Source organism: Mus caroli, unplaced genomic scaffold, assembly GCF_978045245.1.
Source record: "Mus caroli unplaced genomic scaffold, Mus_caroli_1 scaffold_4, whole genome shotgun sequence".
Lineage (NCBI taxonomy): Eukaryota > Metazoa > Chordata > Mammalia > Rodentia > Muridae > Mus > Mus caroli.
In genome coordinates, this window is record NW_028227259.1 from 100,347,888 (window position 1) to 100,365,287 (window position 17,400).

General features: G+C 39.2%; 1 protein-coding gene across 3 annotated transcripts in view; it reads left to right on the forward strand.

The window, feature by feature from the left end:
- Nucleotides 1-17,400, forward strand: part of Mrpl1 (mitochondrial ribosomal protein L1) — a 56,126-nt gene that overhangs the window by 30,137 nt on the left and 8,589 nt on the right. For all 3 annotated transcript variants that reach the window (XM_021162828.3, XM_021162829.3, XM_029477417.2), the window contains one exon: nucleotides 1,001-1,107. In XM_021162828.3, coding sequence (XP_021018487.1) covers nucleotides 1,001-1,107 — 107 coding nt within the window. The remainder of the gene's footprint in view (nucleotides 1-1,000; nucleotides 1,108-17,400) is intronic.

The window sequence follows — 17,400 nt, forward strand, 5'->3', positions numbered from 1 at the left end:
TCCAAATTAGATGGTTCTGTGTGTATGTGTGTGTATCTGCCTGCAAGTGCATGTTTCTCCTGCTCTTTCTTTCTTTTTTGGTACATTTTTGTTATTTCTGTTTTTAATTCTTGTTTGTCTTTTTTATTTGCATGTTTGTTAGAGAGAGAGAGAGAGAGAGAGAGATGGAGATTGAGGGAGGGAGAAAGGGAGGGAGGGAGGAAGGGCAGTTGGAAAGGTGAGGAGGTGTGGAGGATCTGGGGAGGGGAAACATGGATTAAAATATGTTGTATGAAAATTACCTGATTTTTCAGTAAAAAAATTTAAAAGCTTCAAGATAATTATGGTATACATTTACACTAATATTTCATACTAAAACTCCTTTTTTCATCATGTTTGTGTGTATGCGTACATTATAGAAGGGAGGCACATGTGTATGTGTAGAGGGCAGAGGGAACTCTAGAGTAGACTTTCTCCTTCCGTATGTGTAGAGGTCATGGGAGATGCATATGTGTATGTGTGGAGGGCAGAGGGAACTCTGGACTTGGCTCTCTCCTTCCAGTATGACTGAGAATCTACTTCTAGACTCACATGCTTGGTGACAGAAGTCTGTTCTTTGCAGGCTGCTGGGCTGAGGCTTCAATTATTCTTGCAGGATTTGGAGTTCCTTGGTCTGTCGTCCACTCTGTACGTTAGCACACAGCCTTATAGCTTCTTCAGAGACAATAAGGAACTGTCTCCTCTGAGACAGGCATTGCTGGGGTATATAATGCAACTTTATGTACATATCATTCTGACTCTTGGTTAGAAGGCAAGTTGCAGGCCTCATCCATACCCAGTGGGAGAAGAGCAGCCAAAGCCATGAACTAGAAGTGGGGACCATAGTGAGCACTCTGACATCTGTCTGCCACAGCTTATTCACTGTTTCTTCACTTGGGATTCATGTTTATTTCAGTCATTAGTTTTTGCTACTTGTTTAAATCATGTAATAATTTTAGATTTTTCTGATTTTTCTAACCAGATTCCATTGGTCGTGACATCCCCAAAATGCTTGAATTATTTAAAACTGCACATGAAATTATGGTAGATGAAGAAAGGCAGAACTTCCTCAGCACCAAAATAGCAACAGTAAGTTACAGCTGCATCTCTTGTGCAGATGCCCCGTAAGTGGCATGACGGACTCTTGAACTTCCCTTTGAAACCAGCATCAAATAGGCACATAAAGAACCTTCTTCCTCAGTGGAGCTCACCGGGTTTAGTGGTGCTTGGGAGTTACTTCCTTCTGGGGAGAACCAACTGTAAGCACCTCTGCCCTCCAGAGCACAGCTACAGACAGACATGCACAGGTGTGTTCATATTTTTTTAATTTTTAATTTTTTTTATTATTTATTTATTTTGTGTATGTGGGCACACTGTCACCATCTTCAGACACACCAGAAAAGGGCATCAGATCCTCACTACAAATGGTTGTGAGCCACCATGTAGTTGCTGGGAATTGAACTCAGGACCTCTGGAAGAGCAGTCAGTGCTCTTAACCTCTGAGCCATCTCTCCAGCCCGTGTTCATGAGTATACACAGAAACACACAATAAATGTACAAAAAATTTTTAAATAATTTCTTCCTGTGTTATGTCCTGCTCACTGACATATACTTGATTTGCTTAACATGCAGCCTTGTAGCCTTGTGTACTTCCAGCTATAAAATGGAGGTGGTGGGTTTACCTCTTCTTTGTATGAGTTCTATCTGATATACAGACAACACATTCCTGTACTTGAGGCTCAGGAACCATTGTGCAAGGTAGGGTAGAAAGATTGTAAGATTCTAACATGTACTTTTTAAAAAATCATATAATGTTTTAAGTCTTTGAAGAGTTGAAAGACTTGGATCCTGAGAAGAACATTGTATACTGCTGAGCACAGACTATGTACTTAGTATTGTACAGTTGACTTGTCTGCCTTATTTCAATAAATTGTGTCTGATTGCTTCTTCCTGTTGGTATTTTACAGTTACTTGCACACCTACAGAACATACTTGATGTCAGTTTCTAATACCGTTTTTAGAACATTAATATAGGTGTGTTAGAATTATAGAACCAGGTTTTTAACTAAATAAGCATTGGGAAACATTAAAGTTATTATGTTATTTGCAGTTGTTCTTTGTACTGAAAAGTCTCCAAAAATTATTTATGTAACTTTTCCCTATTTATAACTATAGGAATAGTAGTAAGTTATTGATAACAAAATTTAAACAATGCCATCCAAGTGTCTTGTGCTCTAAATGATCTTGTTTGTTAAATCTCTTTGTTGTGTTTTACTTCTAATAATTTTTCAATATTTTGAGATTATTTTGCAATTACATTATTTTCCCCTTCCTTTTCTTCTCTCAAGGGCCTATTGCTCCCCAACCCACTGCTCTCTTCCAAATTCATGGCCTCTTTTTCTTTAATTGGTGAGTGTGTGTGACATATGCGCATGAACGTGAGTGTGTATATATTCCTAAATATATAAATACAATCTGCTTGGCTCATATAATGTTACTTGTATGAATATGTTTTCAGGACTAAGCAGTTGGAAGACTCTTCTCTGAGGAAGACTGTTTCTCTCCCCCTCAACATGAGCTGTCTCTAGTTCTGTATAGTGTTGAGTCCTCGTGAGCTTTTCCCATTCCACACTAGCAAGTCTATTGACATCATCCTATTTCAGGTCATGTTTAGGCAGCTATATTGGTGAGACTTTGTGGGTGTGACTTCTCTGATGTTTCTAGCAGACATGATTCCACAGCAAACTTCCTGTTCCTTTGCCTCTTACAATCTTTCTACCCTACCTTCCACAATGGTTCCTGACCTGAGCCTCAAGCACAGGAATGTGTTGTCTGTGTATCAGATAGAACTCAGACACAGAAGAGGTAAACCCACCAGCTCCATTTTATAGCTGGAAGTACACAAGGCTACAAGGCTGCAAACTTTCACAGTCCCATAGCTAAAATGAGGGGAAATGGGTAGGTATTTGACCATTAGCAATGTCTTAGAGCAGGTACGCTCAGTTACTCTGCTCCCAGAATTAAAATAATTGAAATAACTATTAGGATTCTTTTCTTTCTTGTTTTACTCTTAAGAGGAGTTTCACATCATTGCCAATAGTTGGTAGTCCGAGCCAACTGAACCACATTCACTGTAGATTATTAGAAGTCAGACAAAGCACTGTGCTGGTTTACCTATGGGAACCCTTGCCTTAGAAAGGAAGCAGAGCAGATCTCATTGGTAAGTCCCACTTGTCACATTATCCTCAAGATCTCTGCTAGACTCTGATGTTGAAATTTCCTTGTTTCCAAAGGCCCTTGGCAGAGAGTCTTGTTTCTTAATGTTGACAGTGTTGTCATCCAAACACAAACAAACAAAAGCCCAAATGCAAAACTGCAGAGCTTCCTCTGGAGCTGCAGAGGCTTGTCTGATAGTTGCCAGCCTGTGTAGGGGGAGGCAGATTTTAGGCGAGGTTCTCAGTGTTGTGGTCCAAATGTCAGTGTCTGTATAGAACAGTAATGTCTGTTTCATAGTGTATTTCTCTGGGTAAGATACAATTTTAAAATGGTAATATTTATCATTACTCTTATATTTTGTCTCTGAGGATCATAGAATATCCTTATGAAACTCTTCTTAGCTGGATTAAATTTTCTTTTTCTTAAGGTATATTTCCAGTGTGTTCTGTAGTTATAGGTCCTAAAGTGTAAGAAAGCACAGAGTCTTTTTCTTTAACAGATATCACAGTGATAAGTATGGGCCCTGATCACACTATATGTCCCTTCTGCAGACATTTTGTCATGGTTTTAAAAGAGATGTTTATGTGTATAAAGAAAATCTGCTAAATACTACTGAAGTGCTTGACTATAGGGGAAGACTAGTGAAGTGGATTTTGTTATGGTTAAAATTTAATTTCAGGCTTTTGAAACAGTAACAACTGTTTCTTGTGGCATCCTGGGCTTCTGTTTCCCCTGTTAACTGTGTCTTCATCTGTGGAATGACAGTAATGGTAGGTACTATTTGGGTAGGAGGGGTAGATGTGATAATGACAATAGCTGTGTAGCAGATATTTTGTCTAAGATGGAGTAACAAAGACATGATTTACCTTCCCATCTGAAACACTGAGAAGTACCTTGAAATCAAAACTACACAAAGAAAACTATGTAGACAAAAAAACCTATAGTGCAATATCATCTATGTATATAGATCTAAAAAATTTAACCTACTTCTAACAAGTATTTTGGCTGCCTAAATCCATTTTCTTTTTCGGAGAATGCCTGAGACTGGGTGATATACAAAACCGAGATTATGTCAGCATAAGATTCTTCTGGAGGTGGCAGATGCAAGTGCAATGTGCTGTATGTGGTGAGAGCTTCCTGCTTTGTCATATCTCATCAGAAGAATGGAAGGGTATGCCGCCTGGGCTGAAGAGGCAAGGCATGAGAAAGAAGGTGCCTGGCCTGGAGAGTGAATCTACTCCTGTAAAACAATTACCTCTCTTAACTGAGCAACTGCATGGGACCCAGCATCCAACACTGCCACAGGGGCAGTCAAATTTCAGTGTTGAGTTTTGGAGGGGACTAACCCTGTTTAAATTATTCTTCAGAGACCAAATAGTTATTTTAGGAATTCAAGGTTGGATTAACATTTAATAGTTATTATACTTTACTATGTTAATGAGCTGGAACCCCAAAGTCATTTTCAAAGACTCTAGAATGAAATTGCTGGTTCAACAGTCTCAGCCCATTAGGGATAGAAATCCCCTAGAGCGCAGTGTGCAGTTAGTGGTAGGATGCATGCTTATCCTCCAACAAGGTCCTGTGCTCAATCCTACAACCTCCCCACTAACATGTCAGTGCCCTTAATTTTCTTGTTTTAAAAATGATTTTATTTTTATTCTTAATTACATGTATTATGTGTAGGGGTATGTGCACATGAGTGCAGGTGCCTACAGGACCTAGAGGCGTCAGGTCCCACTGGAGGTGGTGTTATAGATAGTTAGTTGTAAGCCCAGTGTGGGTGCTGAGAACCAAACTCAGGTCCTAATGCCTAGCCTATTCTCCTTAATTTCATAAAGGATATCACAGAAAAACCCACAGCTGATATCATGCTTTTTGTACAGCATTCCCTGTTGAACACTGCTGATTATAGCAGTGCGGTAAAGTAAGGAACAGAGTTAAAGTCGTCTAGGATAGAAAGTGTGACTACGCATTATTTACAGATGATATGTGTGATCAAGCTAGTAACACAAAGAAAGCAGTGTTATATCACTGAAGATACTAATTCAAGGTATAAAACTCAACTGTGTTTCTATATAACAGTAACATTCTAAACTAAAAAAAAAAATAATATAGAATTTGACTTATAATTTCAAAAGGAATACTTAGGAAGAAGAGATGTGAGCAGTCCATATACTGAAAAGATCAAAACATAGTTGAGTGAAATTGACTCAACTATGAATGAAATATATGGTGAGGTGGACTTTGTGAAACTGTAGAATGAATTTGCAGTACCAGTTCTCCTAAAGAGAAGGTTGCTTGACTGGTTACACTCTCAAAGCTCCAGTCAACTTTTAAAAAGTTAGCTAATTACAAAATTCATACAGACATACAAAAGACTGTCATCAGGGAGGTGGCTCAGTGGGGAGAGCAGAGTGCTTATTGCATAGCGCAGGACCTGAGTTTGAATCCCAGGCTCCACGTAGATAGATAGGCATGGGGGCATGTATCTGTTCTCCCAGTGTTTTGGAAGCAGAGACAGGAAGATCCCCAGAGCCTTGTCAAATGGGTGAGCTCTAGTTTCAGTGAGAGCTCTTGTATCAAAATATAAGAGGGAGAATGATTGAGGAAGCCACCCAACATCAACTTCTGCCCTCCATATGCATGCACACAGCTTGTATGTACATGTGGATACATATCACATGCTACTCATGTGCACACACAGAAATGCAAAGGACCTAAAATAGAACAACTTGGAATAAGAACAAAGTTGAAGATTAGCAAAACTTGTTGGTTATGATGGTACATGTCTTTTTTTTTTTTTTTTTTAAAGATTTATTTATTTATTATATGTAAGTACACTGTAGCTGTCTTCAGACATTCCAGAAGAGGGTGCCAGATCTTGTTGCGGATGGTTGTGAGCCACCATGTGGTTGCTGGGATTTGAACTCTGGACCTTCGGAAGAGCAGTCGGGTGCTCTTACCCACTGAGCCATCTCACCAGCCCCGGTACATGTCTTTAATCCTAGCACCCAGGAGGACATAGAGGACCTTTGTGAATTTCAGACCAGCCAGGCTACAGAATGATAATGTCTCAAATAATAAAGAAATAAAAATATTTTAATAAAGTTCTTTTGACATTACGATATTGATGTCAAGAAATAAAACAATGGAAAAAATAGAGAGCCAGAAAACATAGATGTGTGTGAAGAACTGACTTTTAGTCACTTAATAACACTGAGTGGATAAACCACAGTGTCACCAAAACTGTTCAATATTTGTCTGCAGCAAGTCAACAGCAACCCTCATGTCAAAGCACATATAACTCGCAATGTGTGTAAAACGTTATATGCAAACCCTTAAATGTGAGTCCTAAAATTGATTACTTTAGAAGTTTTGGAAAGTTGGGTTATGGAGTGAATCTTTTTAAGATGTGACAACAAAAGCGTTACTCAGAGAAAGAGTTGGTAGGTGGGTCTGTGTAGGCGAGCTCCAGATCCTGAAAAGACAGTGCAAAGACAATTCACAGATTATGGAGGGAAAAAAAAAATGTGCAAATCACGTCTGGTATATCCTAAGTACATAAAAACGCTTTCTAAGCTTGATAAACTACCCAGTATTTTTGCATTGGCAGAATTTGAACACTTAACAAGAGAGAGGACAGATGACAAACAAAACAAGATGATCATCAGCATCTTTAGTCATTGGGTCAATGTAAACTAAAACATAGAGAATTATCATTGCATATCTACTGGACGGCTAAAACTACTCCCCCTACCTTTACCAAGGATTGGTGAGGACATAGAGGACTGGACCATGCACACACTATGAGAAAATTCAGTTTTTTAAATGATGCAACCTCCTTGACAAGCAATTTGGTAATTTGTAAAGAAGCCGAACTTCCTTTTTCTGCCCAGTTCTGCTATTCCAGTTTTAGCCATGTATTCAGGAGAAATGAAAACATATGTTCAAACAAAACCAAAACATATGTTGATATTTATAATAATCTTTAGTTGGAAACATTTTAAATATCCATCACAGGATCCATATAAACAAAAGTAATAAATAAACTCCATATATGCTAATGTATGCTGAGTGAAAGAAGCCAGCAGGGGGGTATATATAGTACTATTCCATTTGTATAAAATTCTAGCAAATGTTAGCTAATTTATATTGATAGAAAGACAAATAGTGGTTACCTTGGACAAGACAAAGGCGGAGAGGAACAGGAAGTAGGAATTGCAAAGCAGCATAATGAATATTAGAAGTGATTAATTATCCTGACTAGTGGTGGTTCCAGGAATGTAAATGTATGTCAAAACTATATACTTAAGAGTATGTGTCCTTGGGCATCTGCACATATATCCACACACACACATCCACATAAATTTTTAAAAAAAGAAAAATCTTTTAAAAACCTTGTTGTATGTGTGTATGTGCCTGAGTGTATGTCTGTGTACTTAATGTATTCGTGAAAGAACCTGCAGGGATCAGAAGAGGATGCCAGAGGCCCTGGAACTGAAGTTACAGGCAGTTATGACCCACTGTGTGGGGACCATATTCAGGTAGATACTCTACAAGAATGGGAACTGCTCCAAGCTGCTCACCTATCTCTTTAGTCCTGTGCTGGCTGGTTTTACGCTCCAAGAGCCAGGTTTAGTACTTTCATGTGGAGCGTAGTTTGAGTAGTTTAAACTCATTTTTCTTCTGTCTCAAAGTGGTAAATATAACCAGCTAAATTCTATGTCTTTATTTTCTTACAGGCTAGTGTTATAAACTCAACCATTATTCCTTGAACTATGTGAATGGTTTTGTAGCCAGCCAGTTTCTTTTTGAATCTTTCCTATCATTTGTACCTAAAACTTACATATTCATGTATTTACTTGTATGTATATGGAATCAACTCAAATCCTCATATCAGCAAAAATATCACTCAACTTATTTATTGAATATAATGAAGATAAAACAAGCTATTGTTGGAATATTTTGTTTTAATCACGTACATTGCTATCCTGTGATCATCATCTATTTCTGTCTTGGCATGAAGTGTAATTGGTTAAAAATGAAGGTATCAGATTTCAAGGGAAGGTCTTAGAGCATGACCTTAGGGAGTATGCTGTAGGGAAACAATAGGAAATTCTGACCCACACCATAGACACGTGTGAATTTTTCTCCTTCTAGAAATATCAAGCTATAAAACATAAATACCTCTTTAAAATTAATTTACATATGCTACTGTGCCAGACAGACAACGCTGACCTGTAATTTTCTTGGCATGGATGAAAATAAAATTTGCCTCATTCTTAGTGGTGCTGGGATCAACCCATACCATATACCTTTCAATGCCTGTTTGTTATATTCCATTGTGTACTGTAAATAGTTCATGTTGGTGGCCTTTTGGGTGTATCCAATTTTTGCTATATGGATGACACTATGATGAAATTCTTGCAAACAAATGTTGCCAACATCTCCCAAATATACCTTTAGATAAATTTCTTGAAGTATAAAAAATGTGCATAAAATGTTATAATTATTCCAGATAGTATTCATTTTGGAATGAGCACACTAATATAATTCCTACAACAATGAATTTATAGTTCTTATTCTCATTGCTGTTGGATATTAACAAACTTAACCATTTTTGTCAGTTTGGTAGGTTATGCATGATTGATGTAGGTTTAAATTCATGTGTGCCTTTCTCTTAAAAATGCAAGGAATCATATATCTCAAAAGATAAAACTAAAATCACAGAACCTCTACAAACCTACAAGTAAGAAAAAAAAAGTTTTCTAGCCTCTCTAGAATAAATGACTCTGTATTTTATATTTAAAAAACTAGAGCTCATATAAAAGATGTTTTAAATTAATGCTTTTGTTTCTCAGTCAGAAAGCTACCAAGTTCATCATACCCAAATGTTAATTTTTTTAAGTTTTTTTTCAATTTTTTATTAGATATTTTCTTCCTTTACATTTCAGATGCTATCCCGAAAGTCCCCTATACTCTCCCCCAACCCTGCTCCCCTACCCACCCACTCCCACTTCTTGGCCCTGGTGTTCCCCTGTACTGGGGCATATAAAGTTTGCAAGACCAAGGGGCCTCTCTTACCAATGATGGCCGAGTAGGCCATCTTCTGCTACATGTGCAGCTAGAGATACGAGCTCTGGGGGTGGTTAGTTCATATTGTTGTTCCACCTGTAAGGTTGCAGACCTCTTCAGCTTCTTGGGTACTTTCTCTAGCTCCTCCATTGGGGGCCCTGTGTTCCATCCAATAGATGATTGTGAGCATCCACTTCTGTATTTGCCAGACGCTGGCATAGCCTCACAAGAGACAGTTGTTTCAGGGTACTTTCAGCAAAATCTTGCTGGCATATGCAATAGTGTCTGTGTTTGGTGGCTGATTATGAGATGGACACCCCCCCCCCCCCCCCGGTGGGGCAGTCTCTGGATGGTCCATCCTTTCATCTCAGCTCCAAACTTTGTCTCTGTAACTCCTTACATGGGTATTTTGTTCCCCATTCTAAGGAGGGATGAAGTATCCACACTTTGGTCTTCCTTCTTGAATTTCATGTGTGCCAAATGTTAATTTGCTACACAATTAAAGTTCAAATTTACTTAAGAGTTATTATATATCATTGTAGAAAATAGACCAGGCATTCAGTATTCTCACAACTAACAAGGAAAGAAACTCTTGATGTTCCGTGTATTACTTACTTGTTAAGCCTTGCATTTATAATGGGCAGATAGTTTATCATTAATAGTAACTGGTCCTTTGCTTTTTTTAGAAGATACCAGATTCAGTTACAGAAGTAAAGTATTCACATATACTGTTAAAATGTGCTTTAGTCTTTGACATGTTAATTATATCCATCCCATCTCACTCCAGACGGTCTCCTCTCACCCCAGATGGTCCCCTCTCATCCCAGACGGTCCTCTCACCTTCGTGCTTCCCCCCCTCCCCTTTTAAATAACTTACTGAGTCCCATGTGTACTTTTAATAGCTTAAAAAATCCATTTGGAGTTAGTGAGATGACTCTGGGTAATGGCGTTTGACATACAAGCTTGGCGACCTGAGTTTAGTCTTTAGAACCCCAGAAGTGGAAGGAGAGCACTGACTTTACAAAGTTGTCCTCTGAGCCCACAAGTATGCACACAACTCCCTCACCCTGCCCCCCACCATACTACTACTAATAAAGTTTTTCTTTTTTAATCCCGTTGAATCTGAACACAGTGGACCTTAAAGTAGAGTGACTGAGGTAGTAGGATTGTGGATTTAAGGCCAGTCTGGGCTGTGTAACAAGAGTTTGTTTCTAAAAAGAAGAAAATGAAAAACAAAAACCAAAACAAAACAAAAGTAATAAGCATAGCAACTTTATTTTTTGGTTAGCTGTTTCTGTCATGGTCTCCATTTGTTGCAGAGAGGAGTTTCCTTAATAAGGGGTGAAGACTCTGCTTCTCTGTGAGTGTAAGAACAAACATTTAGAATGTAGTCAGGGAATGTGCTGGGTTAGACAATTGGTGACTGGATGTTCTCTCCCAAGACCCGTGACCTTGCCAGCACTGGATACTTGGCTAGGTTTCCATTACCAGGCTTGCTGAGAGGACCAGCTTGCTAGAGAGTTGTTGGTCACTGCCAAGGTATGTATACCACTACTGCTCCCTTAGGGTTGTGGCAGCTCCTAGAAGTCATAGCGAGGTAAGGCTCTCTATCGGCTGTATCCCTCCCTTGGAAGCTTTCGTGGTGCCTCCTGACATGGTGAAAACCAGTCCTTAGGGCGTAGGTGTCCAGATCATTTCCACCCCTGGGCCCCGTGTGTGAAGTGTGTGGTGTCTTCAGCCATAGGGACGGACCTTTCACATCCGGGCAGGGAGCCAAAAAGGGTAATAAATAGCAGATTGGTTTTGGAGTCTCTTGGACTATGCTGACCAACAACTCAAAAGGGACTCTTCCCTCCTGGTGTTAGGGCTTTGTTAGATGCTCTGATTTAGATAATCAATGGTATGACTTATTAAGATACCTTCAGTCACTCTTCTTGTTATTAGCCCACTTCAGTATTTGCCCCCTCCAGTTCCCCATGTCCCCACCCAGCTTGCTTGTGCACTGCATTTCCCTTTTCTGTTGCGCTCCCTGCTTCAGTGGCTCTTTCTGCAGTTATTCACATCTGAGTGTATATTCACATCGGATTTGGAGGTAGGAGCATCACGTGAGAGCATGTGGCGTTTGTCTTTCTGGGTCTGGGTTACCTGCCTCAGTATGAACTTTTCTAGTTCCATGCCCAGTGCAAAGTTGACAGCTGAATAGGATTTCATGGTTCATGTGAATCACATTTTCGATGTTTGTTAGTTGGATATATTTAGGTTGTTTCCATTTCTAGATGTTGTGAATAGAAAAACAGTAAACATGGCTGAGCAGTTGTCTATAGAGCAGCACGGCGACTTCTCTGGGCATGTGTCAAGGAGTGGTGTGCCTGAGCCATACAGTAGATTCGTGGTTAGCTTCTTGAGTGGTGTGCCTGAGCCGTGCAGTAGATTCTCGGTTAGCTTCTTGAGGGCTTTCCACACTTGCTTCCAGAGTCACTACCAGTTGGCAGTTTCACCAATACTAAATGAGAGTTCCCCTGTCCCTCCACCATTCCTGGCTGTTCTGTTGATCTTTGCCATTCGGATTGGAGTAAGGTGAAATCTCAAACTTTTTTGATTGGTATTTTCTAAGGATGAACAGTTTTTGAGATATTTCTTAGCCAATTTTTTCCTCCTTTTGAGAACTCTTAAGTTTGGTCCAAGGCCTTTTTTTTTTTTTTTTTTTTTTTTAAATCTGTAGTTTTGACTTTTTGACTTTTGGGTTTTTTTTTGTTTTTGTTTTTTGCTTTGTTTGCTTTTTCATATAGTCTGAGTATTAATCCTCTGTCAGATGTATAGCTGGCAAGAATATTCTCCTGTTCTTTGGGCTTCCTCTCACCTGGTTGATTGTTTCCAAAGATCTTCAGAGCTGTTTCAGATGCTTTCTTTGTTTCATGAAGTCCAGCTTGTCATTTGTTAGGCCTTGGCTCTAGGGAAGATGGTCCTATTCAGAAAGTCCTTTCCTATACCTATATCATGTAGGGCATTGCCTATATTTCCTTCCATTAATTTCAGTATTTCCAGCTTCAGCCCTTTGATCCATGTGGAGTTAGTTTTTGTGCAAGGTTATAGATATAGGTCTAATTTAATTCTGCATGTGGACATCCCCACACAAATTGTTGGAGATACTTTCTTTTCTACAGTATATGTATTTGGCATCTTTGTGGAGTATTAAATGGCAGAAGTTATATATAGTTATATATATTCATGTTTTAGTCTGCAATTTTGTATTATTACTCTGTTTATATGCCAAGGCCATATTGTTTTTATTACAGTCAGCCTTTAAATTCTTCACAAATGTGAATCTCCACCCAAATGGATTTTTTAATAAGTTTTTCCACTGTACTGTTTTCTAACATATAAGACCAAAAATACTCATGTTTTTCACTTATCTTAGACTCCTGGGGATTGCTTGTGTTCTTGGAAATTAACTCCTACTCACAGCGTTTCAGGTGGCAAGGTAGAACAAAACTTCATACATTTCTTGGACTCTGTTGCTTTATAAAACCTTAACGCTAGTTACCGTCTTTCCTCCTCCAAAGGGGAAAGCTGAGCAGAGAGAGTCCTTCCCCTGGGGCTGATCTGAGGAAGAAGTTGATACGTAACAGAAAGTATAGCTTCTGTTAGTAGCAGGTATTATGGTATGTCCAAACTGAGCTCTGTTCACTCCCTGGTGTTTTGCTCTCACTCCCTCTGTTGTGTCTTGTGTCCTCCCATTCATCCTGTGGCAGTGACTTAGGTTACTAATGCAGCAGCACTAGTACACATCTAAGGATCTCTTTAGTGTCCCTTCATGGGCTGACACCACGTGATACTTTGCCACTTCAGTGTTTGCTCCTTCTCTCCACAAAGCACACACACACACACACACACACACACACCTATCCTTGACGTCTCCTGAGTTTTAACAACTTCCTGACGAGGGTACAGTACAGTGAGTGAACCCAAAAGTGCTTGCCTTCAAGTGGCTGAGACTATAGATACTACATAAAAGTATGTGTATGTATGTATATATGTATGTATGTATGTATGCATGCATGCATGCATGTATGTGCATGCTTAAGCTGCAGCAGAGGAGGAGGAAGAGGAAGAAGAAGTAAGTGGTGGTGGTGGTAGTGGTGATATGTGCACATACACGGTATGTTATTTAGATGGGTTTGGTTAGAGGTGACATTTATATGGAAATTGATTTTTAAAAAATCAGTATGGGAAAAGAAGGTGTTCTTGGGAGAGGGCCCAGGAGGTATGAAGGCTCTGAGGAAGAAAAGGGTTGGGATGTTTCAGAAACAGTGTTTCTTCTGGGTGGTAGAACAAGTTAAAAGACAGAATCCATAAAGGAGATATGCTCATACATTCTGAGATGTTAAAACACAAAGTAAGGAACTATTTTGACATAGCAGTGCAATATTTAGAATATGTCCCCAAATAGTTTATATATTGTAAAGGTCTTCATTTTTCTCAGTAGGAAAGCCTTTTGTCCCTTGTGGGATCAACAGCAGACTTTACATGGCATGCAGAGCATTTGTATATATATTTGCACATGACTAAGTGGTTGTGTATTAGTCGTTACTTAGAGATTAATTTACTGCATATTACATACCCATTATATATCGGATATATATATTATAGAGGTAAATTCATCAACAAAATAGATAAAAATCTCTGGAATGTGTGACTCCTAACCATAATCATCATGTGCATATCCCGTGTATATGGATTGTATGAACCCTGACTGTGGTCCTTATGTGCATATTCCCAAATGTAGGGCATGCTGAGAGGTTCCTCTTCCTTTTCCCTCTACCCTTGTTCCTTGTCTTTGGTTCCCAGAGTTGATAAGAAAGCCTCATCCTCTGGCTCAGAGGTTTGGCTCAAACTTAATAGTGTATCGTGAAGCATCCAGACCAGCTTTATACTGGCTCTCTTTGAATTTTGAACATTTGTAGTAACTTTACTCTCTTTCCATTTCCAGAGAAAAGATAGTTGCTCATCTCTGATACTCTGAGAATTATGTGACATCAAATATAATTGTTATAATTTATACATTTTTATATTTATTTTCAGATTAACCTTTCTTCCTCCCAGTCTTTCTTTTCAAGCTTAATAACCTTTTGAATTTTTTGTTTTCTTACTATTTCTCTACTCACCTTCCCCCACCCCCATACTGTTTCCTCTTTTTAGGTTGTCCAACAGCATGTCAGAAAGATGTAAAAGACTTAAATTTGTGGGAAATACTAGTATACAGTTTGTATTACTTCCCAGTTGCCAGTAGACCTTGCCTTCTTGGTGGCATGCAGCCTAACCATCTTTGGTTACAGCAGCACCATGCCTGTTTACTCTTGTAGCAAGTCAATCTTTCCCCACAGTTTTCTTACATCACTAGACAGAGTTCTGCTAGTGGACTAGTTAAGTTAAATCAAGTTAAGTCAGGTGTCTGGAAGAAAACTCACTTGGTAAGCATTTTCTGTACAAGTGTGAAGGCCTGAGTTCAGATCCCCACTACCCCGTGAAAAGCCTGACATAGTGGTACTTGCCTGTAATCCTCATGCCAGCGACTGGAGACTGGAGGACCCTGGGGCTCTGGCCACTTTATCTCACCAATTTCAGTAAGGAACTGTTTCAAAAAATGAGGTGGAATATGGTTAAAAGAAACATCCAACATTGCCTGCATCCACACAGAGGCCTGTATGTACACATACATGCCCCTGCACATGAACTCAAGTCTATGACAGAAAACAAAGTATTAGTAAGAAATTACCTGAGCTGGGCATGCTAGTGCATGCCTGTAACCCCAGGAGGATCACAAGTTTCTGCACAGGCAAGGTCACAGAGTTGAAACTTGGTCTCAAACAAAAAAGAACAAAAAGAAAGTGTGTATTTTAAAAATAGGAATACAATTGTGTTTTTACTCTAAAAGTTACATGTGTTTAATTTATTGGTATATAGTTAGTACATAAACTCTAGAATGTTTAAGAATAAATTGCTAAAAACTTTAATAGAAATGGGTGAAATTATGAAGAATATGCTTTTAATGTATTTATAAATAATCAAACCTAAGCTTGTTTTCTGTGAAAGAAGAAAGAGGGCCAACAACTAAACCCTGATTACACAGAGCATGTCAAGCCCTGATTTGACTAGTATGTCCTGTCTGAGTTTCAAATATATTAGGAGCTTTGAACTGTGTAGTATAGAGGTAGCACCTTTGATGTGCTATTTTTGCTTTCTTTTTAAAGTAAAAGACATGTTTGAAGTTGTAGACTTGGTCTGTTCATGGGCATCACTCTGCTTGTTTCCATAATAGTGAGATATCCTGAGGCAAGAATGTTTTCAGCCTGGCATCTGATAAAAGCTGTAGTGTAATGTAACAAAATCAACAAGTGCAAGGTAGGGACATAAACAGAGTCAGGTTTGATGTCGAAATGTGAGCTCTCAGGACAGGGAACACGTTAGAACAGGAAAAGTGAACAAGTTGGATGGCGTTCACTTAAACAAGGTGTGAATGTTGTAGGATTTGGAATTTGAAGGTTTGTTTTACAGTAACTAGGTCCATAAATTAAATTAGTGGGTAGGAAGGAGTATTGTTTGTCAGATACCATCAAATGTCTCTGAGAAAGGGAGCCAGCCATTGACTCATGGCTTATCTCCTATCTTCTTCTTTCCCCTCATTCTTTTCAGCTAGTTGACTTTTCCTTGTAGTATTTTTTTGTGTAGTATAGTGTCTATGTCATAAATGAAGAGATTATAAAGATAGAATGTAAGCTATAGGAGATAGAGCTTGTCGGTAGCAGAACGGGAATCTCCAGGGTGTGGTGCTAAGACTGTGGGACAGCTATATTCACCCAAGGTCCCAGCGCCCACTGTGGGTACTTACAACTCCAGTAACTCCAGCTCCAGGGGCTCTGGTCTCCAAAGACACCCATACTCACATGCATGTAGCCACGTGAACACACAAACTGACAAATAATTTAAAAAATAAAATTTAAAAAGTGGTCTTTTAACAAATTCAAAAGCAATAATCATATATGACCCTTAAAATTAAAGGCATGGATACTGAAATGATCCGGCCCTTTACTGAAAACATTTGCCAACCGTAAAATATTAAATACATACATGTGTGTCTGGGAGGTCGCAGGTGGGATGGTGTAATTATAGTTTACGCTTTGCCATTCCCATGGAATGTAGCTATGAGAAAGCCTGGATGGTGTTGGTGTGTGTGCAGTTTTGGAGGAGCCCCGAGTGAAGAGGAGCACCGGCTGCTGTGTCTCCTGCCATTGGTATCAGGCCAGGTCTCCACAGAGCCTGAGTTCAGGCACTGGACATGAGTGCAGCCCCAAGCTGTATGAGAAACTCCTGAAGATAAAAATGGGGACTCCAGATGGAAGAGTCCGAGAACCTGAGGATAGGTCATGGAAATTAGTCTGGAAAATAGATCCTTCCCCCAGAAAAGACAAAGAAAAGGAGGGTTTCATGAGACAACGACAGAAGATGAGAGTTGCCTGTCAGTGGAGCCCCAGAAGGGAAGGAGGAAGCATTGCATGGAAGTTAACACGGGGTTGTGGAGAGGTAACTTTTGCGCCTAGGCTCACAGCCGAGGGCAGTTACTTGCTTCTGTGTTACAGAGCTAACCATACACTGGCTTATAGGAAGTGGCCCAGCTGTTGTACCCAGGAGTTAACCTGCAGAAATAAACCTTCTAAAGTGAAATTAAATCTCAAGTTCTCAGATATCTGAACATAGGTGTTTACATGTCAGTCAAGTATACCTTACCTGAAAAACTTAATGACTAGCAGTTTCTGTTTATTTTATTTTTTTAAAACAAGTTTGGAATATTTGGAGACTTTCCTAGGTGAGTTTCCATAACATGAAAATCTAGAATGTTCCAAAATGCAGTATTTAAAGCATCTTCATTTTGATGCTCCAAAGTTTCAGATTTTTTAGTTGGTTATGATTGTGTATGATCTGTAATCTTAGCACTCAGGAGACAGTACAGTAAGAGTCTTTGAGAGGCTAAGACCATCCTCGGCCACATGATGAGTCCATGCCCCTTCAAGAGTGCCCATCTGTCTCAAAAGA